The sequence below is a fragment of the Pangasianodon hypophthalmus genome, chromosome 7 (assembly GCF_027358585.1).
Source record: "Pangasianodon hypophthalmus isolate fPanHyp1 chromosome 7, fPanHyp1.pri, whole genome shotgun sequence".
In the NCBI taxonomy this organism is placed as follows: Eukaryota; Metazoa; Chordata; class Actinopteri; order Siluriformes; family Pangasiidae; genus Pangasianodon; species Pangasianodon hypophthalmus.
The window spans coordinates 17,092,741-17,117,488 of record NC_069716.1 but is presented as its reverse complement, the minus strand read 5'-3'; the positions used below and the strand labels follow the sequence as shown (position 1 = coordinate 17,117,488).

At 39.6% G+C, this 24,748-nt stretch overlaps 2 protein-coding genes across 12 annotated transcripts in view; both read right to left on the bottom strand.

Annotated features, from left to right (window-relative positions):
* Positions 1-649: 649 nt before the first annotated feature.
* rap2c (RAP2C, member of RAS oncogene family) lies at positions 650-5,752 on the bottom strand. The gene is made up of 3 exons (XM_026918316.3): positions 4,727-5,752; positions 4,176-4,483; positions 650-1,348 (listed from the first exon to the last, which is right to left on the bottom strand). The coding sequence occupies exons 1-2, from the start codon at positions 4,997-4,999 to the stop codon at positions 4,205-4,207; spliced, it is 552 nt and encodes a 183-aa protein (XP_026774117.1). The 5' UTR covers positions 5,000-5,752; the 3' UTR covers positions 650-1,348; positions 4,176-4,204.
* Positions 5,753-8,173: 2,421 nt separating this feature from the next.
* Positions 8,174-24,748, bottom strand: part of mbnl3 (muscleblind-like splicing regulator 3) — a 42,319-nt gene continuing 25,744 nt past the window's right edge. For 2 of the 11 annotated variants that reach the window (XM_053235768.1, XM_053235769.1), the window contains exons 4-11: positions 24,483-24,683; positions 23,835-24,086; positions 20,951-20,998; positions 20,076-20,226; positions 19,336-19,371; positions 18,569-18,676; positions 16,384-16,478; positions 8,174-14,513 (exon numbers count right to left, since the gene is read on the bottom strand). In XM_053235768.1, the coding sequence (XP_053091743.1) occupies positions 14,496-14,513; positions 16,384-16,478; positions 18,569-18,676; positions 19,336-19,371; positions 20,076-20,226; positions 20,951-20,998; positions 23,835-24,086; positions 24,483-24,683 (909 nt within the window). In that variant the 3' untranslated portion in view covers positions 8,174-14,495. Of the gene's footprint in view, positions 14,517-16,383; positions 16,479-18,568; positions 18,677-19,335; positions 19,372-20,075; positions 20,227-20,950; positions 20,999-23,834; positions 24,087-24,482; positions 24,684-24,748 lie in introns of all 11 variants that reach the window. The other 9 variants (XM_053235770.1, XM_053235774.1, XM_053235773.1 and 6 more) reach the window with 9 other exon arrangements.

Below are 24,748 nucleotides of genomic sequence, written 5' to 3'. Positions count from 1 at the left end.
TTCTTTTTTTTATCCCCTAAAATGTTTCTATTTGTTTTTCTCTTGAATTTTATTGGTTGTTATATCACATTAAAGATGGAAAAAGATCTGATATGATTTATCTTAGTTTCTTTCTTTTCTTTTTTTTAAACACAAATTTTTAATAGGGGGGTTTAGACTGTTTATATCCAGTGTAAGTTACAAGCAATAAGGTTAACAAAATTATAAATATTTAAAATATTCTGCCAGTTTCCCTACCAAATGATTTAGTGCTTGCACTAGTGTTCTTTTGTATTGTATTTAAACATGGTACTTAACATTAAATAGGCTCTAATGTGAAGTTATGAGCTGATCCTTTGTTGTTGGTTTGGATGGTTATCATAACATGGTTCAATGCTCCTAAATTTGCATTTTAGTTCTTGAGATGTCACCGACAGTCTTAATGAATTCTGTACAATTTTCATTAAAAAAAACTGCTTAGTGTATATCTGCTTACTATAGCTGGATATAATGACATTGTTAATAGACAAAGTTTAGAAAAGTTTTGGTTATTTAGTAGCGGAGTGCTTTAGATTTTTCTGGTAGACTGAGGATCTGGTCAATGGGAGTGTGTACGTGATGTGTGGGTGAGAAATAGAGGAGACAGGAAACATGGAACTCCACACACAAGTTTGAAACTGTAATCATTTAAGGCGTCATTAATGCTCCATTTCAGAAACAATGCATACTGTCACAAAAAGCAAAAAGGCCAATGGAACATAAAAATTCAATATGTATCCATCTTTGTAATTAAACATTTTAATAAATATACTATTATGAGGGGGGAAAAAGCATACATACTGTAGTCTTAAAAAAAAACAGAAGAAAAACAGAAAAAAAGCAAAGTTAGATGGTCCAGGCTTCAAACCTCTGTAATGGCTATTATCACTTTAAAAGTAGATATCAAACATAAAATGTTAAAAGAAATCCTGGGGATGTACAACTGAGCACCGTCAGCATTTTACAGGTCGCAGAAATCCTGCTCATACATAATGTAGTTCCCCCTCTAAGAAAATAGATATTAATAGCCCTGTCACATTTGGCCCTGTTTCCAAAGTCCTCTGCCCTCCCACTGATGCTTATCATGCAGTTCCCAAAAACACCCAGTATACTGTATATATACTGTATTATATATGTGCTCTACAATACAGACACCGATGAAAGTCAGAGATTTCAATGTCCCTGCTTTATGCTGCAGCAAAACCAAGGCTTGTCAGGTGACCTCATCGGTCTGAGTTCAGACGGCTCAGTGACACTGGTGTGGCTCATGGGGTCAAAACATCACTGAAGCAGACACTGGTTCAAAAGGGCCTCCTGCCAGGTGCTGTGGCTGCAGAAAACAAACCAAAAAAACAAACCACATCAGTTATTTTGCAACAGAAAGCATGACTAAACATATGCCTAAATGGTACATGTGAGAGATTTACAAATAACACACCAAAAATGTGGCATAAATTAAATTTAGTAAAATTTGTTTCTAGGTAACAGCTAATCAACATCAAAAGTTATTTATCATGTTATCAATGTTTTTGCCTATAAGGATGTAAACAGACCAAATACTGTGTATACTACATGAACGAAACGCACTGTGCAGAAATGAGTACTAACATTCTATGACAGTTTTCCTCAAAGTGGGTCAAATGATTTTTGGCTGAGTTCTTATAGACAGGCTTTTGACTGGTCACTGGAATTAAACAGGTTTAATTCAAACCCCAATCATTCAAAAACAAATAGCCTATAAATAATGTCAGTTTAAAGCTAATGTGCTCTGTGTGCAGATAGTGTTTATAGGAATAAAAAGCTTTATGTCTCCATAGACGAAATTTCATTGTACACATTTAAATAATGAGTCTAATATTTGAATAGTTGGATTATGTTCATATGAATCTGCACTGAGAGGTCAGTGGAATATATTTTACAGTTGAAATAAACATATAAATGCCCCATGTAGGGATGACAACATCCTTGAGAATCTCTCCTTGAAATTCTACTGCAGCAACAAAACCACTAAACAATGTTTCTTCATTAGATTGTTTTTTAAATGTCATTCTCTCATTTTTGAACATTCTGAAAAACACTTGTTTCAAGAAGTTAGTAACAACTAGAATGGTGCCTCACAGATGGAGAACTTGTTTCCTGTTATTTTGGAACATGAATTGTCATTCAGGACGTCGGATTTTCCTCTTTCTTTGCTGGGAATCTCCCTGCTCTCTTGTTCCTGACACTAGTCTAGACTGTGCTGCTTCTTCACGCTTCACCAGGCCGTCTCTGTACTCGGGCAGTTTAGTTTGTCATGCCGCATTCTTTGGGTGATCTAATGATAACAGAATCAAGCCTGCCTGGAGAAGCAGTCGATCCTCAACTGGCTCCTCTCATGCACCACACTACAACTATACATGACCCTCTCATATGTCTATAGTTCATTATGTGTCATTAACACACAAACATGACATCACAGATTTGTAAAATGCAGCCTCAGTGCTTGTTTAAGATCAAAACTAAAGATCATACATAACCACCGCATTAACAATTTATACATATATTCTTAGAATGACAAAAATTCAGTATAGTCACATGTGTTGGGCCACATTTCCAGGGTGGACATGGGCATTTGTCAATTCAAGATGCTACATTTGCAGGACGAACTAATTTACCAAAGCTTGAATTAAAAGGAATGTGAGTATTCAATAGTAATACAAAAGCTGTATATTTTAAAGTTTGAAACTGTTGAAAAAAAAAAATTAAATGACAAATAAACTGGTATGGTTTGTACTAACTGTCAAAGTCTAGTAAGGAATGTGTGTGTGTGTGTGTGTGTGTGTGTGTGTGTGTCCTGGTTGTGCACTGTTCCTCTGACTGAGTGAGGCACTTCCTGTGTTCCTCTCACAGATGCAATGCTTCTTCATTATTGTGAGGTTGCCAATTAATTTACACATTTTTTTTAAATAAAGTATATCTCTCTCTGAGTTTCTGCTGTTTTGTTTGTATTGTTGCATATTCTCTGCTTTTTAGGCAGCCAGGATTGTCTGTGTCTGCTGTTTTGTATAGAGAGCTGCTGCTGACTGAGTGTACACGGTCGGTGTGCTTCTCAGTGCTGTCTGTCACCATGCTCAGCTAGTCTGATACACTGTACTGTCTTTGTAGGGCCAAACAACACTACTTTGTCCGTTTTCCCAATCGTGATGTTTTATTTATTTTCCAGCTGTGCTGAAATCTAGTTGATTCTGACTAGGTTTATTTTGTTGGGGTCCTGAATGTGAAAGCGGCTCAGGAGTGAGCGATGTTACTGTGGTCATTGTTCAGCTTTTGGTATTGCACAGCTTCATAAACAATATGAGGAAGGTGCTTCCTGAATTTCACTTTTTCTCATCCATGACTATTATGATTAATTGAGATCAGCCTAATTCTGCCCTACATACATTATTAGTGCTGTTCTTTTCTTATACAAGTTTCAAAAGTCTGCCATTTTTGACTGAATTTTTTAATTTTTACACCCCCTCCTCCCCAAAACTTACATTTTACTGTCATAAAAGACAGTTCAATTATTAAATTCAAACATCATGAAAAGGAATAACTGCAAAATGTGTTAATTTGGGTACTGATGCATTTCCCCTCAGTTCCTCAATGCCTGGGTACAACTGCCAGAAGGAGAGATGTCTAAATCATGCTTCAGTAGATTAATGCTCTGATGTAGACCCTGCACAGTGTGGAACAGGGGAATCACAATGACTACCTATAGCAAGAGTTTGATCTCCAAGATGTGCAGAGTCTTTCTTCTAAATCCCATAACCATCCTTAATACATATATTAAGTACAAGAACTGTTCGGCTTAAGCAGCAGTCCTGTCTTAATTTACATGAGACAAACTGTCTGTTTATTGACAATTTTTATGCCACACTTGTCTCTTGTATACATAGATTTGATTATATTTAGCCTCCTACACTGCTTTCAGTGAGTCTGTCAAATAATTTTGGTGCCAAAAAAAATAAGGAGCCTTTCTTGAAACCAATAAAGCATGTGCATATTTGCTGCTTATTTTAAAAGCCCTGCAGCAAAAAGGATCCTGAGGATAAATTGTGAATGGGTGGAATAAGATGATACATGTATGGTTTTGCACAGAAGTCAGAAAGCACAAAGTATAAACAGGCCCTACATACCTGTGGAGTGTGCGGTAAGGCCAGGGACCTCACTGCATCACACACGCCGTGCAGCACTGCTCCTGTTTCTCAGGCAAAGTGGCATAGTTCATCTGCCTCACGATCTCAGCAAAGAGCTCGTCCACCATGGTCTTGCTCTTAGCCGAGGTCTCGATGAAGGGGCAGCCCCACTCCTGTGCCAGAGCTCGGCCATCAGACCCGGCGACCTCCCGCTCAGATTCTAGGTCCACCTTATTGCCCACCAAGATGAGGGGAACCTTCTCAAAGCGCTTCACTCGAACTATCTGGTCACGCATCGGTCTGATGTCCTAGTGAGAAACATGAGTTTGTCAGTGCTACAACCCTTTAGGCCACAGTACACTTTTAGTTCAGTTACATGGAAATGATGTCTTGTGACTTCAGTGTATGATCATATTGACTTCCTCTCTATTTTTACCAGCAACTGAGGGTTTACTTAGGTGTTGCTTGAACATAATTAAAAAGCAATACTTTTTTTGGCTCAAAAAAGCAACACTCGTGTGTGAATGAAGCAGATCAGGTACAGATCTTACCTGAAATGACTGCTGATTTACAAGGCTGTAGACTAAGATGAAGCCTTGGCCGTTCTTTATATAAAGATCTCTCATGGACGCGAACTGCTCGGTTCCGGCCGTGTCCAGAATCTCCAGCACCGAAGGGGACGAGTCTACCTCGATCTCTTTCCGATAGAAATCCTCGATGGTCGGGTCGTATTTTTCTATGAAGGTGCCGGTGACAAACTGCACGGTCAGGGCGGACTTGCCCACGCCGCCGCTGCCCAACACCACCACTTTGTACTCCTTCATTTGGGACTGGGCGCTAAAACACTGAGCCAATCTCGGCTAGCTGTCTAGCTAGCTTTATCTGCTTCCCAACATAAAGCAAACCGCTGGCTGTTAAATTAACCCGCTTTAAATCTCCACCAGATAACCACCTCAAATACTACGAAACCGCTTTAAAAAGTGTTGCGACTACTTGTTTTTTGTTGTTGCTCTTTGTGCTCTGTTATATCTGCCAGGCCAGCTAGCTGTGCTAGCTAGCTCAAACCAAAACGCCCCTGCTCCATCTATGTTCGAGTTTGATTTAGATTTTGCGCAGTGCCGCCGCGTAAGTGCACATGGTGTACATATATATATTTTAAAAAAGCTACAGACGAATTTAAAATTGTTCGGTAACACCTCGTTAAAGGCTAAAGTCGTGGGATATAAAGCGCGTTTATGGTTCCTTCCATGTTAGCGTCCATGTGAATGCACTAGCTAAGAAGCCAGCTAGCGTCCTACACTCATTCCTAGCTAGGCTGGCTAGTAGGCTAGTAGCTCGCGCAAAAAAAAAAAAAAAAAAAAAAAGTCTCGGTCGCTGCGCGTTCACTGGATGGCGGATCTTCCCAAGTTATCCCTGTGCAGCGTCTCTCTTAAAACAACAGGTGGGGATTAGTGCTAAACACAGTTATTTGTAATTTACATAAAATGCTCTGCCTGTTGTGGCCTCTCCCTCCCTCTACCCGCCACCACACCGCACAGCACTCTCTTCAGCTCCTTTCAACGAGCTCAGGCTCTGTCCAGAACCGCATACTACCGCACTAAATAGTGTGACAAATAGTAAGCACCCTACAGCAGGATGCAGAGCCGCGGAGCTCCGCCACCTATAGTAGGCATACTATTTAGTACGGTAGTATGCAGCTCGGGAGGCAGCATCAGCTTGAACTGATCGATTTCTCTCGGAAATTCGCTTTTAATGTAATTCTTTTGCATTAACAGCTTATTATATACACCCAGTGGTCATTTTAGTAGGTAGACATTTTACTTACAGCTTGTTTTATCAGGTAAATGACTGACTGCAGTTCATCTGTTGCTATGCAGTTTGTCAGATTCCTCTACTCCATGTATTCAGTGAAGGCACCGCCATAGTAGGCTGTAATACTCAGCACTGCAGTGACCCTGGACATTTTACACACCTTCTTGGGACATATTAACCTTCCTCTACTCCTTCACAGTGTCTGCTTAAGATTATGGGACGATGGATAATCTTAACCTGACCGTCCTGGCTGAAAGAATCTAGCTATAGTCTGACCAGCTATCAAAAGTACTATCAAAAGTACTCAGGCCAAGATGGTCAAGCTGATCTACACCGTCTTTGCTAGCTACCCTTCCATATTTGAGAAAATACCACAACTGTAAGCCAATTAGGAAACCTAAATGCTTTATTGATCAGCTTAGCAGCTGGTAAAGATGGTTTGCCTGTTTGACCAGCTTGGCCTGTGTTTTGCTGGAGTTTTCAGCAGGGAGAGACATTAAACTGACACTGATGCACCTGAAATGAGCACCAGATGAGCTACACTCAGTAACTTTATATCTACCAAGTGGTCAGTATGATAGGTTTACCTCATAAACTAGCCAATGTGTAGATAAGTTGAGCTAATAACGCAGCCACTGAGGCAATAAGGTGTGCACACGTGTGTAACAAATATTTCTAGAGGTCTTGCTGAACTTCACTCAGCACTGAATAACAGTATCCTAGGGCCACGGTTCTCAAAGTGGGGTCTGTGAAGCATAGCCAGGGGCCTTTCTATGTTTAGGATAAGCATAAATAATTCCATTTATTTATCATCAGGATAACCACTTTATCCGGGTCAGGGTCACGGTGGATAGCCAACCCACCTACCAGCATGTTTGCGGGAGGAAACCGGAAAACCCGGAGGAAACCCAAACAGACGAGGAGTTTTGCATGTTGTCCCCATGTCTGCGCGGGTTTCCTCCGGAATGTAGACAGCAACCCGAGCTCAGGATCAAACAGGGGACCCTATTTTATAATTTAATGGACAAGAATATTAGGATATGTCATGATATACAGTACTGTTCAAAAGGCTTAGGCACCCTATTTTTTTTTTTTGTACAAACTTTTTTATAGATTTTTATTTTATGAATTCTACATTATTGATTCAGTACAAAAACATTTTAGATTTCCAAACATCAGTTTTCCAGCACAAAATTTTCAGACAAAAAAACATAATGAAGGCTGCTGGGTTTCGCTGCAGAAATAAGAAGTAAGTGCGACAGTCAAAGTCTCCAGAAGAACTGTGGCTGGTTCTGCAAGATGCTCAGTAACACTTACAGCTCATTTCCTTATAAAACTGCACACATTGTACCTGAGACTACCATTTTTTTTAAAGCGAAGGATCGTCACACCAAATATTGACTTTGTTTCATTTATTACTGTTTACTGCTCTTTGTAGTATTTTTTTAAACACAGAAACATTTAATTTCATTATTTTTGAAGGCATCTTTGTTCAGCGTTTCTTTGCATGTGCCTAAGACTTTTGCACAGTACTGTATGACGTCAGTATGGTTTAGATCTCACCTGTTTTTCTTCAAAATAAATGACAGAGTTATTTTTTAGGAAAAAAATCCACACCCTGGGGTTTCCATTTAAGTGCTTTATTAAAATGTCAAACAAAAAGAACAGATCATATAAGTATGTATATTTTCTATACATTACTATAATCATAAAAGGGATTGGCAATAAGCACAAATTTTTAGCACATACAAGTACAACACGCTAAATAGAAAGAGAAGCATTTCATATAAAGAGTCAGGGCATTCAATTAGATCTTGTCCTACAGTGGGGGAAAGAGGAATCAACAACATATGGCTTTGAAACAAGGTGGACATTCTTTAAACTGCTTCTGGTAGAAAGCACTTATTCTGCGTTTAAAACTACACCTGACTGATGCCCTTAAAGGGACAAAACCTCAAATCTCGAACAAGAGACTGCATTTACATTTACATCCATAGCATTTTACAACATAAATATGAACTTAATCCTATACACACATTTTATATGTCAATACCGTCAACATCAATTTCCACACAGACTTAAATATGATGTGATTAAATATGAGCGATGGATTCTTTTGTTTAAAAATGAAATAATCAACAAAGAAAAAAAAAGCACTGTCTTCACAGAATGTCCAGGCACAGTAAGGTGGACAGCAGAAGGGTGTTAGTTGTTTTTTTTTTTTCTTCTTCTTCTAATATGCACAGTGGTCAAAAGTGTCCTTTTGATTGCATTCGTTTTCTGCATGTTCTGTAAATCAGGACTTAAAGATATCAAACTCTGTGCTGAGTCCACTTTATAGTCAGAAGGTTTGGGACCATGTGAATGTGGTCCAAAGGTGCATCGATATGCAGGAACCTACAAAGACTCAGTCTCTCCCTCACTACTAGGACAAGTGCCATGGCAACAAAATTCTTGGCTTCCAAAGCAACTGTGGACCACAGAATGTACAAGATATCTCCAGGTTTCACTGTGTTAATAGGATTTGTCTTGAGGAAATGCACTGAGATATTTAGAATTATTGATCAGTTTTTGGGAATGTGTGAGTGTTTGAACACTGAGAGGAAACCAAATACAGAAATGTAACTTAAACTCCTTATAACCAGTTGCAATGCTTTCCTGCTGTAATCTGACCCTGATGTTGGTGGTGTGTCCTGTATTTGGATGATGGTCAGCCCTCCTTACAGGCAGGAAAAAGGGTTTCGCTGTCTGTTATACCGTTTGCCATCTGCAGGGGGCAGAACATCACCAGTACAGATCTCACATGAGCTAAAATCCCAAGCAGATCCATTTTGAATCCCATTTCTTTTCAGCTCTTAGATCCATGAAGACATTAAATAATAATAATAATAATAATAATAATAATAGTAATAAGCACAGCAGAATATCTGACACTAAATCGTCAATTCACAACGAATAAAGAAATAAACAGAAAGACGAGTGAGCTATTTATTCTTTGGTTTCTTGGATGCAATGCATCACCTGCATACAATTTAGGGGCCATGCTTCTTTCCAAACACCACCAACACAGTTTAGGATCAGATATAAACAGCCTCTGTGCTCTGTGTAATATGCTTATTTTTGTAAACTATGACAAACTATAAAGCATCTTTTCCTTTTCATCTATTTTATCAGCAAGCAACAACATGCTCATGGTGCGAACAAGGGCATTAGCAAAAAAGAACATACAACGAATCCCTCGCATTTCTTGAACAACCTAGTAGAAGGACAGATGTTTACCTGTATTCCGAACAATACAGTCATTTCATTTGAACAGGTTTTTCAATATATATTTCTATATATTTGTATTTATCTATGCATATTCAAAATAAATTCTGAATATTTTCACTCATTTATGTACATAAGTGCAAACGAGGTGAAGGACACACATTCGTACACTGATGGGGGCACAGCAGGTCCCAGCACAGCTGGGCTAAAGGCTGGCTAGAGAGCACAGGGAGAGAAATGAGACGTTACCAGGAGGTTCAAGTTCTAGCTTACTACGCCCTACATCTCGTTCTGCTCCTGACATCATCGAGTTAAAGATTCAAGCACTCATCATCAAAACGAGTCCATCTGCAAGCTCCTTTCTGGTGTCTACCAGTCCAGACAGCCCCCCCCCCCCCCCCCCCCTTTTTTTTTTAATGATTCCCCACCTGAAGACACGGTTTTGCACCAGAATATCTCTTTCAATCATCAGAGGTTATCAAGTTTTTCTTTTAGCTATTGATCCAACAGGTCCGTTCTAAAGCTCAAACACTGACTCATCAGACTCATATTTTTAGTCATTTATCTCAAGCAGACAACTATCCTGTTAGAAAAATAAGAAATAATTTAAAAAAAAACCCCAAAAAACAAATAACATGACATCTCCAAATGGACTTTGGAATTGAGGAATCTTTTTTGTACAAAATAGGCATCATTTCTTAATCCAAGGTAAGATATCTACACATTCCCTTTCAGAATAAGTTAACCTTGTACATTAATTCAATTGAAGTGTGAAAAAAATTCACAATTAAGATTCACAAAGGTAGCCATGTTGTAGTTTTGTTGCCATAGCAACAACAACTTACTATCAAGTTACAATGAATTGATCATTGTAATACAAGTGTGTATATAGATTAATATTTATATATAGAGATATTTCTTTTTTTTTTTTTTATTTACTGCTAACTACACAAACTATGTATCAGATTATTCAGATTATTTCCATTTCATGCAATGAGAGTTTATGCTGTAGAATAAGTAACTGATAAGAAATCATTAATGATCAAGTTAACTAAAATATGTTCATTTTCAAAATGTAAAACTCACAATAAATTTACTTAACATGTGGAAATACAGATAAAATAAGTACCATTAAAAATGATATTAAGGTCACGTGACCTTAATGATGACAAAACTATAGCAAGGATGCACTAGTAATATGTACATATAAGATTATCTAACTACATTACACATGAATACACACTTCTTAAAAAGTGAGTGTTCTTAAAATGCTAAAGCCCCAAACGAGGCATGTTTTTTTCCTTAATCAAGTATTTTGTTAATTCCAGCTGGATAGCAGTTGGAGAAGGCATAACTCTTGATATGAGAGAAATAAGTGATAGAGAGAGAGAGAGAGAGAGAGAGAGAGAGAGATCTATACCTTGGCTAGGCAATGAGACTCGCCCAACTACAAGAAAAAATCCATTATACAAATCAAACAGCTTAGTACACTCTTAAACAATTTAACGGCCAACATTTACACACACCCACACCTTAACATTTTATAAATTGTGTACAACACAGAAACTCCAATAACACAGTATATTGTCTTGTTGATTTTGCATTTGACCTCGGTTTACTCTATTGAATTTGAGCACTTCATGCTTATTTTGTTATATCACTGTAATAAAGCATAACATTCTTCTGAGCCAGTTTTCCAAGGCTTTAAGATGTTGAAGACTAAATGAAATTGTCAGTGAGCATTAAAATTGACAATCAGTTTTAGTCTTGGGTTAACCTTAATTTACATTTAGAAAACAGGCCCTGAGCGTTTGGCCTGGAGAGTCTCCTCTAGACAAAATAAAACCTCACAAATACACTATTTCCAAAGAGGTCCTCTTTTTATAATAGGTGCAGTGTTTGACCATCGAAATTTGCTCCTCAGTGTGGCTATCTGTACAAAACAGCACAGCTGTTTCATGTAAGGACGACAGCAACAACTTGACAAGGTCCTTGACAAGTCTCTTAGATAGAATCTTGTTTCTATAGTACATCAACAGTGAATGGCATTTGGAGAATTTTACTCCTTTGATATGTTGAAATATGTTGTGGTTTGTTTCAGGAGGAAAAAGGTGAGACAGGCATCCTCAAGCTTTAATGACATTCTTCTTTGTCCTAAATGTCACATTCAAATGTATATAAGGCCCTTTCCTGGCAACATTTGTAAGTGAGGTTCATCAGTACCCCGGCTACAGCCGATCCCCCGCCTCTACACCTCGGCACTTTTCTCCTGCAGAATTACTGCTTTTAGTACAACGTGAAATGAACCGCTCATATGGCTGACAGTCAGCTTTGCCCTGTTTTTTTTTTTTTTTTTTTTTTTTAGAGTCTGTCGACTTTTGAACATAAGGACACAATAAGTGGTCAATCTGTAAGCTGGATTAAATAGACACACATTTCACAAACATAATACACAACAACTTAATCCTGATTAAATCAGCGAGCTGCGAAGTTGAAAAAAAACAAAACAAAAGAAGGTAAACACATGCACTACTATTACAAAAAAATGTTGCAGGCCTCAGTTGGTGCTTTATCTTACATCACTGTATTTGTTCTTTCAAAACAAGGATCTACTCCAATTAAAGCTTATAAAAGATTTCTCTGTAGATCAGATCAGAAATGGCCTTTAGTCCACACACTGTAAGTAAGCTACAGGAGCTCCACTCATATGGTACAGCAGTATGAGGTGAATTAGGAAAGATTGAAAGCCTGAATGAAAGCCCAGCATTAATGACTGCATTAGCTGTAGGGAAAATAACATTTTCAATCAGTCTGCTTTTTGGGCCTTGGCATGTAATAACTCTACTCCTTTTTTCCAGTGATTGGCGCCGAGTGAGCCAGCTCTGGGAGTCATTGGCACATAAAGCAGTACACTTGTTTAAAAGTGTACTGCTGCCATTAGTAATTTAACAGGACAGTGGGATTACCGTAAACATCCGTATTCTGTGCGAGTGGACTCTGTATATTTATTTCTCTCCGATTCCCACACTATGATTTATTCTGGGAGCGTTCAACTACATTCATTGTGTTCTTAATTACATTTGCACCTTACACTGTGTATATTGTTAAGACATTGTTAAGACTTGCACATTAGCTCCAAATAAAAAAAAAAGGCTCTATGAAAACTCTAGAAGTGTAGCTTTGGTTTCTGTCACACTGCGAATATCACAGCATGGACAGTTCCAAGATCTTGTGTTACTGTGAGATGTAACAAACAGGGCTAAGCAATAAGCACAGACAAACAGACTGTCACACAGTAGGAGGGACTGGGCCATGGATTTTGGCAGGGACTGTCCAAGCTATAAGGAAAGACAGAAGCAGAGATGGTGGCAGACCCTAATATATCGCAATGTCTCTGATAATCCAAGTCAAACTTACAGATCAGTGGAAACAGAAATGAGAAAAAAAAAAGCACTAGGTTACAGGAGATGAGTAATACGCACTGACGTTGCTGACTACAGAGGAACAGTTGGGCTTTGAAATGGCGCCGCTCCAATCGAAGGCCACAGCTGCTGTGCTGGCACTGCCTATCACAGTATGGTGATCCGACTCATCCTGAGCTAGTCATCTATCAGACCTCCTGTGCAGCGCTGGCTATAGGGCTGTAATCAGACCCTGCAGATCAGTGTACATCATCATGCACAATAAGACATGCGGGTACACTGACACTTCTGCTTAAGGCGGATTGCATTAAGAAAATGGAGGTATTCACGCAGGAATCTACCTAACCTCAGTCTGAATGTTTCACGTAAACAAATCTGTGGTATGTCCAGGCATGGAAAAAATTACACTTCCCCTCATCAGCCAATTGCAGCTTGTTAGGATTAGGCTTAAATAAATAACACCCCTCCACCAATCACTCGCTAATGGTAGAAAAATTGGATTGGTATGTAGAATGACATGCTTGCTTTTAAATGGTACACATGTATGCTGAATTTGTTTTAGTCTGTGCTAAGAGATAGGCCAGTGGTTTGAATAACAAGGCCATTTCATACCAAATGCGTTTTTAATACATTTTAGTTGCATGTCTCACGTTCTTTTTTTTTTTTTTTAAATACGTGCCATGTCTGTTTCTTTTTTACTTGTGTGTCTGACTGATTCCATTCAAATTACACACACTTCCATTTGCTGTATCATCTACAACAGTGTTATGATTGTGTAGCCTGCACAAGTTCTGTATAGCAATGATACATCAACCAGAATAAACACAAAAATGCTAATCACGGTCCCACTGTCTAACGTCATGTTTTCAAGTGAACTGTGCTGTAATTACAGGTGGCCCACTCCCATGTCCCTTTGACACTGTTGTATGTCTACGCATTCACTCCTTGTTAAGAATAAAGTGCAGTATTGCGGTGTGGACTAGACGTACACACTTATGCTATACGGACGTGTTACTTAAGTGTCGCATCTGGTGTGAATTCTAGGTCAGGGACATCTAATGAACATCGGCAACCTTTTGACTAACAAGTTATGTGGACAATAATGTGTAAATGTCTGCGACTAAAAGAAAAACCCATGTAAAGTTTAAAAAGTGCTTTCACTAAAGCTCTCATACACTCCCATCTCTGATCTAAGCCCTGTGTACATTACACTCCTGTGTTCTCTGCACAAGCTTTTGCAGAATCAATGTGTGCTGTCAGGTGACATCAAGCCTCAGCTTCACTGCTTGCACTGGATTAATCCGGGTCTGAGACCTCACTCTCATCTGAGGAGGATGCACTGTTCTCAACTTTGTGTGTGTGTGTGTGTGTGTGTGTGTGTATTGTGTGTGTGTGTGCATGTCTACAAATCTGTGTACTTGTATGGCTGTGAATTCAAAGGAGCGCTCAGATTCAGCATCTACATGCTTCTTAAGTCTCCTTGCATCATGGCACACTTCCTTAAACAGCTGAAGGTCCTAGCTTAAATATTGCCTGTTTTAGCATCAACAAACCATTTTTTGTTGACTTTTGTTGACGTGGGGCATCAAATAAGAGGATGAAAGGGTTGTCCTTGCAGGACGCAATGATTAGGCACACGTTTGTTGCATTCATGTCTCTATGGTGTGGTTGGATTTGGGGATGGCGATAGTGGTGTGTTAACTGAGATTGCGGCCGAGGCTTACTGAGTTCAGGCTCACCGGTGCCGCCACCAGCAGTTTGGGGATTGGACAGAGGTGTGTTTCCACAGGAATGCAGTGGAGGTCGACAGGGTCAGCAGTCAGTACCTCGGTGGGGTCTACTGAATGACAAGGATATAGGAGGAAGAAAGGGGCGAGAGGGAAGAGGAAGAAAAACAGAGTGTTGAGAAATAAAGTGGTTTTAGTACAGGTATCACAAAATATGTAAATGCAGACAAGTGCAGGAACTAATGTAAGGCTAGCTTTGCTTTACCTCAAACCAAAATCTCAACAGTGTCTGTGAAAACAGAAGAAACTATAATATCCTGTTGTAATACATCACCGATCTTCGTACGTTTCAAAGTACGTTGAGAGGTTATGTGGCCAAAAAACACAGGAAATTAATAGAACTCTTCTGCACTCCACTGCGATACCCAGATACTTTTTAAAATTGTGATCAGATTAAATAACACAGACCACACCACAGAACTTTATTTACACACAGAACTAAAATTAAAAGAAACACCAAACAATCTGCTACCAGCATACCGCTGAACTACTACTCATAATAATAATAATAATAATAATAATAATAATAATAATAATAATAATATGGTGGGTGTCTTGTAGTTCAGCAATATCAGCAGTCTGGAGTGTGCTGGAGACGTTGCAGTACTGACACCAAGATGGAGGACTATGCAGTGCTTCCCCTCTTGATTAGTACAGCATCACTGGGAATAAACCCTGCCAGTGGCAGCAAATTGCACAGCTGGGACTCAAAACTAAATCCCCAATGCACTGCTACATTATGAGGTGTGCTTCTGGGACCTAGGGCCAGATGTATGTACGTGAAAAGACGCAGCGCAAAATGTGACTCATTGCAGCCACAAAATGTGTTCATAATACATTTGTTTCCTCATTAGATGTGAGGACTTTGATGTAAGTTAGTGACGAGTTATGCTTTATGACCAGCTTTGCCAAATCTTCACTAAATCATCCTACTGAAAAGCAGTACTAAAACACAGTTTTCCTGAGTATTTGTTTCACAAAGATTCTAAAATTGTCTTGTATTATTACAAATTTTGTCATAAATAAATACTATTTATAAGAATGAATAAAAAGTATCCCAATCCTGCACTAAAACCATGCGCCTGGCAATATATGTATATTCATACATAAGGTGTTATGTACAGTAAGGTTTTTCAAGCAGCCTTTTAAAACGGGTGTAAACAGCTTAGTACATCTGGCCCTGAGAGAGTTAAACAACAGCTAGCAGCATTCACTGTGTCACTGATTAATCTCCGAAGCTAACTTGAAAAACTGTTCAAAAACCAGAGAAAGAGAAAGAATGAATATGGACACTATAATGTTTTAACTACACAGAAGATGCTGTGTGCCAACATAGAGTGGAGACATTTGAAAAGGCAATGTGAATACACACAGAGACACGGTGACAGAGGGCTACACAGAGGCTCCGCACTGATCCACAGAGAGTTTAAATCCAGCTGGGTTTAACTAGCACAAACAGCTAGCTCAGGTGGGTTGCCTAGGGCCAGAGCTCCCATGTTAAACAGATCACAATCTCAGAAAAACAGAAGCTCATTATAGTGAGAAAGTGACTTTGCTCTCATTTCTGGCATATACTTTCTGTCAGGATCATCATTCATTTACACATTCATTCATCTTCATTAACTGCTTTATCCCGGTCAGGCTTGTGGTGCATACGGAGCCTATCTCAGGCACACTGAGCACAAGGCGGGTTTCCTGGATGGGATGCCAATCCACATTCGCACGTTCATGCACTCGATCACAACTAGGGGCAATTTAGACTTCAGGATGATCAAATCTAATTACATCTCCATCACTAATACATTTTCCTGATAACATGTTGTGTGAACATTCTCTCTATAAGGCTGGATGTGGTGTCTGTGGACCAGTGCTGGATGCCGTACAGCTGAAAAGAGAAGAGGCCAAAATGAAGGGGCAAACCTGATTGGAGGCAGCTGATTCGGCAAAAGGAACATTGGTGACTGGGGTCGTAGCCGACGAAACAGTGGAAGTGGTGGCACCGTGCATCATGGGAACTTTTTTCAGGCGAGTCAGACAAGAAACAAGGGAGAGGGGAGAGGTGGAGGGGAGGAGGAATGTTATGAGTACCATGACATTATATGCCAGAGGAAGAGGCGGAACAGTCATGGCAAGTAGCATTTATGTACTGCCAAGATGATTTTCACCCAAGAACATGCAAGTAAAACTTAAAGGTAACACTTTATAACATAAGACCTGATGCATTTGTAAAGTAGTAATTCAATAAATAATGGATCTTATTTATTTACATGCATAGCATATTTGTTATGGATTATTTTTAAATGTCTATGACTCGCATTAACATTAACAGACATTATATGAACAATGGTGATAACAGTTAGGATGTTTTTTAGGATGTTTAGTTTTGGTTCTCTGCCTGAACATTTGACCAACTATATTTATTACTTAATTATTAGCGTCTTCTGTTTTTGATCAAGGATGGCCTCGCATGCCATACCACTAACATTCACTGGAGAGTCAGGTATGTCAGTAACTGTGGCCATGAGCTGCCTAATTTCACAGAAAGAGGCAATTTGACTGACATGGCAGATACCCAACCACCAAATCTTTCCTGTAGCCCACTATCAAACATAAATTATTAACTTTTTTACTCAACACTACCTGGTTAAAATTCTTTAATAACTTTGAAAGAAAGCCAGATTGTCACCTTTGACATTCTGAAGCTTGTGGCCAGAAAAGTGTACAAAAGATACTAGGCACTATCTGAGCCATGGGTGGGGAGACTAAGGCTAAGGCTATTGATCAAAGGCTGATCTGATTTTTGGTTCAAGCAAGATGTTTTGAACTTGCAATATACCTCATTTTCTTCCTCAGTACCTTTTCTGTGATAGAAATGAAAAACCCCCTTAAATGTAAGTCTAGAACTTCAAACAATAAATTATGCACAGATTGTTTTGTTGCTATACTGTATATTGGTGGCAAAAAGACTTGTATGCTAGTAGCATATGATTTGTAACAGATGCAAAAAAGTAAAGTTTAAATATTGTTTATAAAATATCAATCTAATATGTTAGATTGAGGGCACCAACCTCATCCAATTAATAGTACATAATTTATGGATTAATTAATAATTTAGTATATAATGTCTAGAAATATTCATATTTATTTAATGAAAATGTTGCTATTTACTTTACTATTTAATACTATCATGTTATAAATTCACTACAAATGTTACAATATTTAATGTATTTACAACCTTTTTTTAAACAATTTTTTGCTAACTGATGCTTGAAAAACTTCAAAACAGTTGTTATTATAAAGTGTTACCAACTTGAAATATCTAAGATCAATACTTATTGCACTGCAGCTGTGCACTTAAAAAAGTCATCAAAATCATACAATCCAATCAGACAGATATATCTGATAATTGTATTTTGATGGAGCTGGACCATGTGTTGAAAGAAAGCAAAACTAAAATAAAACTGACAAAAACAGCAGAAAATGTAGCCTACACATACAATGCATTCCAGCACAAGTCTAGCTTTGAGAATATGGCAATTTCCTTCTTTGTTTTTATATACCTGCATATATACTTGATATCTGACCGAAAAAAGAAAAGTTCTTTTAATTTACTACCGATGTATGAATGTGTGAATGGCACACATATGAAAAGTCACCCTAAACCTCCTCTCTTTATGAATGAAGAGTCATATATGGCAGAGAGCAAACTAATACAGCATGATACACAAACAGCAACGGCATCAAACATGATACAGACACACAGTTCCCCTTGCATACACACACATACAGACATGCTGATTAAAGTCTTAATTCTTGTTTGGGAGAGATAGCGGAGCTGTCATTGCAAAGCTACCTGAACATTAGGATTAGGCAGACTTCTGAGTGAATTCTACTCTCAGAACATATGTGGACGTGAGACAGTGTGTTTATGAGTGTATAACCTATAGAATGTGTGAACTGGGACTGATTCGGCCTTAGGGCATTGACCTAGACTTCAGCATAGCATATGGCAACCAGGTGAAGTATCCTTATGATCAGTGCATGGGTGAGATGTGTGTGTGTGTGTGTGTGTGTGTTGGAGGGGGGGCCTGGTCTCTACCCTCACCAGTCTGTCCGGGCCCTGATAGGTAGCGGCTGTGGGGGGGCCGGCAGCTGCTCCAATCCCGCCTCTCCCAGCGGCCCTCTGCCAGTGGGCCGGGCGGTTTGAAAAGCCCTACAAAGATTTAAAGGGGAGATGACGAAGAGGAGAGGAGGAGGAGTAGGAGGAAGAAAAAGGAGCACAAAGAAAACAAACAGGAACCGCTCTTAGTGGATTAGGAATAAGGCCTAACTTTGGTCTAGCTTTGTGGCTCCATCACTTTCATACTTGAGCACACATACACAAATGAACTGAGAAGCTGCACAGAGAGCAAAAATAAATGAGCAAACAAAGAGAGGAAAAGCAAGCAGACAGGTGACAAATAATGTGGTAGACATCACAGGCCTGGGACTCTACTGTCTGGATAAATTTTATTTATTTATTTATTTATTTATTTAAATTCAAAACTCTTGACCATTTGAACCACCATGTATTAAAAGGACTGTATGTAAAAAAAAAAAAATCAACATCTAATCTTTAAAAAAAAGAATGGTTAATGCAATGATGCCATATTTTATTGATACCACACCATCCTGTTCTTTTATTTAATTTTGACTCCAAATTATGTAATTATTCACTGGTTAAAGTTATTAGAGTTCAGGCAGGTTACCAGCGCATTTTTGCGTCTTATAGATATAGGAGCTGTTTTTGGGTCTCTCTCTCCTGCCTGCCACAAAGCCTCAGCCCTGCTCTAAGAGAACCTGTGGAGCAGAGGTGACTCACGAGGGACCTACCAATGCCTCCAGATGGAGCCATGCAGAGCAGAGAACCTGGTGCACCATGCACAGAGAACCCAGCGCGGGGAGTGGTGGTGCGGATGGGGGTGGGGTGGTGGAGGAGTAAGAGACGAGACCAAACAACAAGGTTAGTGTGCCAGTAAAGGCTGTGTTGGTGATTACAAGCCATAGAGACAACACAGAGGCCACACATGACACAGGCTAAAAAGCAGAGATGCTGCTGACAGTGGATTACTCTGAAATCAGTTAATACATTATGAAATAATTTAATAAATGGGGCCTGAAAGATGGCATGTAGAGAGGACAGGAAACCTGTATATACTGAAATGGTGATGTTTTTTCCCCAAGTAAACTTCAACTAAAATACGATTAAATCATTAGTATTACAGGTGTATCATACTCATCTACTTACCATTGTGTATAGAGTATGAAGAATATTTAGTGGTGGATTTATGCAGTGCACAGATGCACTGCAGCAGCTGCGCACAATTAAATAATGCAATGCGGCATTAGATCACTGGCAAAGCTCAGTGTGTGTGGGACCAATTAGTATGACACGTGTGCAGAGTAGACTACCCAGAGATGCAGAAGATGCATGAGCTCAAAGGGAAAGAGAGGACAAGCAGGGAAAGAGCTGGGCCCAATATTACTTAAGTCCAACTCCTTGCGGCTGAGCCGTGTTGTGTAAAACCACTGAACAGATTGTGTGTGTGGAGTAAATAATAGCTGAAACTCACCTGTGGGGATAAAGGCCGGCTGCTGCAGCTGCATGCTGGCCAGAGCTTGCTGGTAGTGGAACATGCTGGGATTGAAGACGGCTGCAGCGCCGTTAGTCTTCTCCAGGGTGGGCCTCTTTGGTAGCTGCTGCATGCTGCCTGGAGGCAGGGCCTTATGGAAGAGGAGAGAAAGTGACAGAGGGAAAGATAGAAGAACAGAGAGAAGGAGGGAGCGAGAGATCAAAAAACTAATGCCAGGTTATGATCAGATATAAGAGCACAACAGTGAATAGTGATAAATTTTCACTTAAACACTCTGGTGTTATTGGTGCCTGTTCCCTAGTACTTTACAAACTGGGTTACATTTAGCCCTAAACTACGTGGCTACTTATATTAATTTGCATAAATGCAATCTGCATATTGAAAGCATAGCACTACAGCATGGTAAGCACACATACAAAGCTTCTGCAATATACATGCAATATGACACTCATGCAAAACATTGTCCACACTTTGCTTCAGGTTCTTACATTTACTATAGTTATGTACTAAAACCTCTTATTTTGTTGGTTTTAGAGTACCAGTCATGTCCAGTGGCATAATTCTCTCTGCTTCAACTCTGAATGTACTGGAGGGTGAAATAAAAGTCATAACTTTATTCTTTTATAATTAGGTGACTGTGTACCAGCAGACTGCGCTACAACAACATAAATAATTAATTGTGCAAGCCCAGTACTGCGTAACAGGCTGAACTGTGTTTGTGTGATCACAGTGAATGATGATGATACTTTTGAAAGTCATGCTTGAATGAGTACACAGTTTAGTATTTGGCGGTGAAAGAGATGTCAACAGGAAAAAAGTATTAAAAAAAAAAAAAGGTGAGAGGTCAAAAGTACCAGGTCAGGGGTTGACTGCAGGTTGCGCTTCAGAGGACGCGCTGCAGGCTGTGGCCGGGTTAGCAGGCAGTGAGCGCATCATGACAGCAAACCAATCAATGAAGACAGACAGACGCACAAACAAACACAGGGCACACAAGACTGTAACCAATGTGGGAATGGTGTCAGCTGAGATGAAATTTTAGAGCATAATGTGGAGACAGAATGAAAAAAATAGAGGCTGTTAGGACAACACAGGGCACAAACATCAGTTTATCAATGAATGGCTAACACAATAAGCAGTATGAAGAAAAGAGCGCATAGCCTAAACAAAATCAAAATGAGATGATAACAAATAGAAACTGTGGCAAGCTGATTAGCAAGCTCGAGAGCTAGAAAATGACACAACACTTCAATAAACCTGTTAAGAACACCCTGCAGGAAGACTGAAAGACTGCAGAATACTGGCTGTTGCAATGGTGAAATGGTACAAGCGCTGCAGAGGACACAGAACAAGCGCTGGTGTCATGCAAGGGAGAGCTCACTGCAGCAAAACAGCTGTATGCAGAAGGCAGGCAGTTAGCTGGTGTTGCACAATTTCCTTTTCTCTGCTTTATCTGCTTATCCACTCGTTTCTCCTCTTGTTTTCTGCCTGCTCCTTCACTGCAGAGCTGGTGTTTGTAACTTATCATTGAGCTGAAAGTCTCCATACATCACTGAGAAGACAAAAGACCAGCTTCTAACACTCACGCTTACTTACCCCCTCTCTCTCACACACACAACTAGATATACACACACAAGAGGGATTCTGAATTATTAAACACACTCTCCATACACACGGTTTGTTAATACTGACACACACACATTTTATTTTAAAGTAATTTGATTACTAGTGAATAATAGTAGTTCGGAGAGTGCTTAAGGCAAGTCTTTGAGAAGAAATGAGAAATTACCAACAATTAGAGCCCAATATTAATATTTAATATGAAGTTGCAGACTGCAAATCCCATGATCCTCAGCCTGTGACCTTGTACAATGATCATCAGTCACCAAAAAAAAACAAAAAAAAAAACCCCACAAATTCACATCTGTGATGATTCCAAGCATGTGGTCTATGCTCGTTTGCCTCTTTTTTGACTACTGCCTACTTCTTATCATTATCCCATTAGCCTTGTCTAATGTATGCCTGACCCTTAGGGTTTTTCCAAAACTCTACCTAATACCTCCTTAATTAATTGATCCTTTGTCCATCATCCAGTGACCATTTCTTCAAATCCGCTCAGAGCATTCAAATACACAGGAGATACAGAGGAGGCTTCTAGTGTGAGGGCACACAGGTGCACCGAATGCCGAGTGTTTTTTTTTTTTTTTTTGTAGTGTGATGTACACCTATAGTATGAATGCGCCACCTCTCCCAAAACATAAAGTACAATAGATTATACAACTGTAAGAATCACAAATACAAAATTAATAATCTTAATTAACTAAACAGTGGGTACAAATAAAATATTTGCATGAAAGTCAATTAATGTCTTGCTTTAAAAACTGAGAAGTGACGAATCTTGTTTAGGCTAAAATATCAACATTAAGCGTGTGAAGCCCACATGCAATGTTTTAATTAAGGATAATTTAGTGTAGTCACTGTTCTGTATAGGTAGATCTGTTATACAGTGAATGAATTCAGTCGCTTTAAAGAGACACTTCAGTGAACAAGAAAGTCTCATTTGTTTAATATGTTTGCTCTCGATTCCTGTACTCGTTTCCGTTCCTTGCATCCTTCACTTCCTCAGAGGGAGGAGTGGTTTTAATAATACCCATGAAGCTGCACCTGTGAATACCCTGTGAACCTGCGCCTTACACCTTATGCACCCGATTTTGTCCATCGCAGTTTAGGAATCCGAATGGAGACCTGAATGGTATTGAAAATTATTTATCTGGCAAAATTCATATCTGGCTACATGCTCCTGTCTGCATGAGAGTAAAAATTGTCCGCTCCCAAGACTTTTTTTAGTCCCCAAGCACACACAATGAGAGCACTGATCTCTGCAGCAAAATACACCCACACATGGCTTTTTTTATTTTCTCAACTAACAAATACCTGAATACTGATTCTATTATTTGAATGCCAGCAACTCAAATGGTTAACTGAGTATTCAAATATCTGTGCAGAGCACTGCTAAGTACTAAATATCCAGAGAATCAGAATGTTTTAGACAAAAGCTCTTCATCAGTGGTGCAAGCAAAGTGCTTTGTGAAACTGTAAGTGACAGGGAAACTTTCAAACTGTGTGCTACGCTGCAGTTTTTTTCATCTACAGATGGGTGACAAATGACCGGGAAAAAAAAAAAACAGTAGTTCTGTTGTGCTGTCAGGGACATTTTGCTGGCATGCTTTGCGTCCACTTATCCCCTTAGAGCAAATCAATACGAAGTTATACTGACTGATCACCTTTATCCCATTTCCTTCTGATTGAGTGGTCTCTTCCAGAATGACAGTGACCCCATCCACAGAGCACTAGGACTAACTGAATGGTTTGATGAGTATAAAAATGATGTAAATTGTATGCTATGTCCTTCACAGTCACCAGATCTCAACCTAACTGAATATCTATGGGAGATTTTGGACCGATATGTTAGAGAGCATCATTGAAACACCGGTTAGATGAATCAGTCTTTTGGAAGAATGTCATTCATCCTGCCAGTACAGTTCCAGACACTTGTAAAATCTATGCCAAGACACACTATTCTGGTGGCTTGTGGTTGCCCAACACCTTATTAAAACCCTTTATGCTAGTTTTTACTTTAATTTGTTGTATGATGTTTATTGTATATTTGGTGTATGATGTTTATATAATTGATGTTTATATAAAACTGCAGCACTCTAGGTGCCACTGTCTCCATCTCACCATGGCTGCTGCTGCTGTAGCAGCTGCACTCTGGCTGGCCTGCTGCTGCTGTGCTGCTTTAATCCTGGCCTGCAGGTGTGCCGGTGGGTGGAAGTACTTGCACTTGTCGCGTGAGCAGCGGCCCTTGACGTAGTCCATGCACACGATGACCGAGTTCTCACTGCCATCCACCATGCCCGCCTCTACTGGGTGAGCGTAGCGGCACTCGTTCTCACCCCGTGTACAGTTGCCCCGCTGGAACTCACGGCACACCTGGAAAGGAAACGCAAAAATAATCAGAAACCCAGAAAAGTATAGTTTTAGTTTTGTTCAGGTTGGTTATTAAGAACTAAAAAGAGAAAACAACATTTGTTCAGTTCTTCTAACCTATCAGCAGCTGATAACAGCAAGCCCATCTTAAATCCTTTAGTAGTTTCCTTGAACACATACTTTAATAATTGCACTGCTGCTGCAGAAGTGCTTTTGTCGTTTAATGTCATCCTCTTTGAATAGACAAAGTAGAAAACAGATACCATGATAACCTGAAATCTGTGATAGTGTATTAGATGGTTATCATACGGCAAATATTTTATATCCCCTACATACCTCTCTGATCTTAAATAACCCACTACAGGTTAAACAGAAATGAGCCCCGAGCAGTAGCCATACCTCAAGCTTGTCTGTGCGAACATGCTTCTGAGCGGAGTGTCCGTTGCCCACAGTGATGCCCGTGGGGCTCCCCGGGACCAGCACGGGGGTGCTGGGCAGCAGCTCGGGCATGAGGCCGATGCCAGGGCTCATGTGGCCCATGTATGGATTTAATGCCATACTCTGACTGGTGGCCAATGAGGGTGATACTGGGAATGTGGTCTAACATACAGGAACAGACCAAAAGGAGAGAGGAAAAGTTCATTACTTTCAGTAAAGGAGTAATA

Coding starts and splice junctions, on each gene's coding strand:
- rap2c (XM_026918316.3), bottom strand. CDS start 4,999: ATGAAGGAGTACAAAGTGGTGGTGTTGGGCAGCGGCGGCGTGGGCAAG. Junction 4,484..4,726: donor TAAATCAGCAGTCATTTCAG/GTAAGATCTGTA, acceptor GTTTCTCACTAG/GACATCAGACCGATGCGTGA.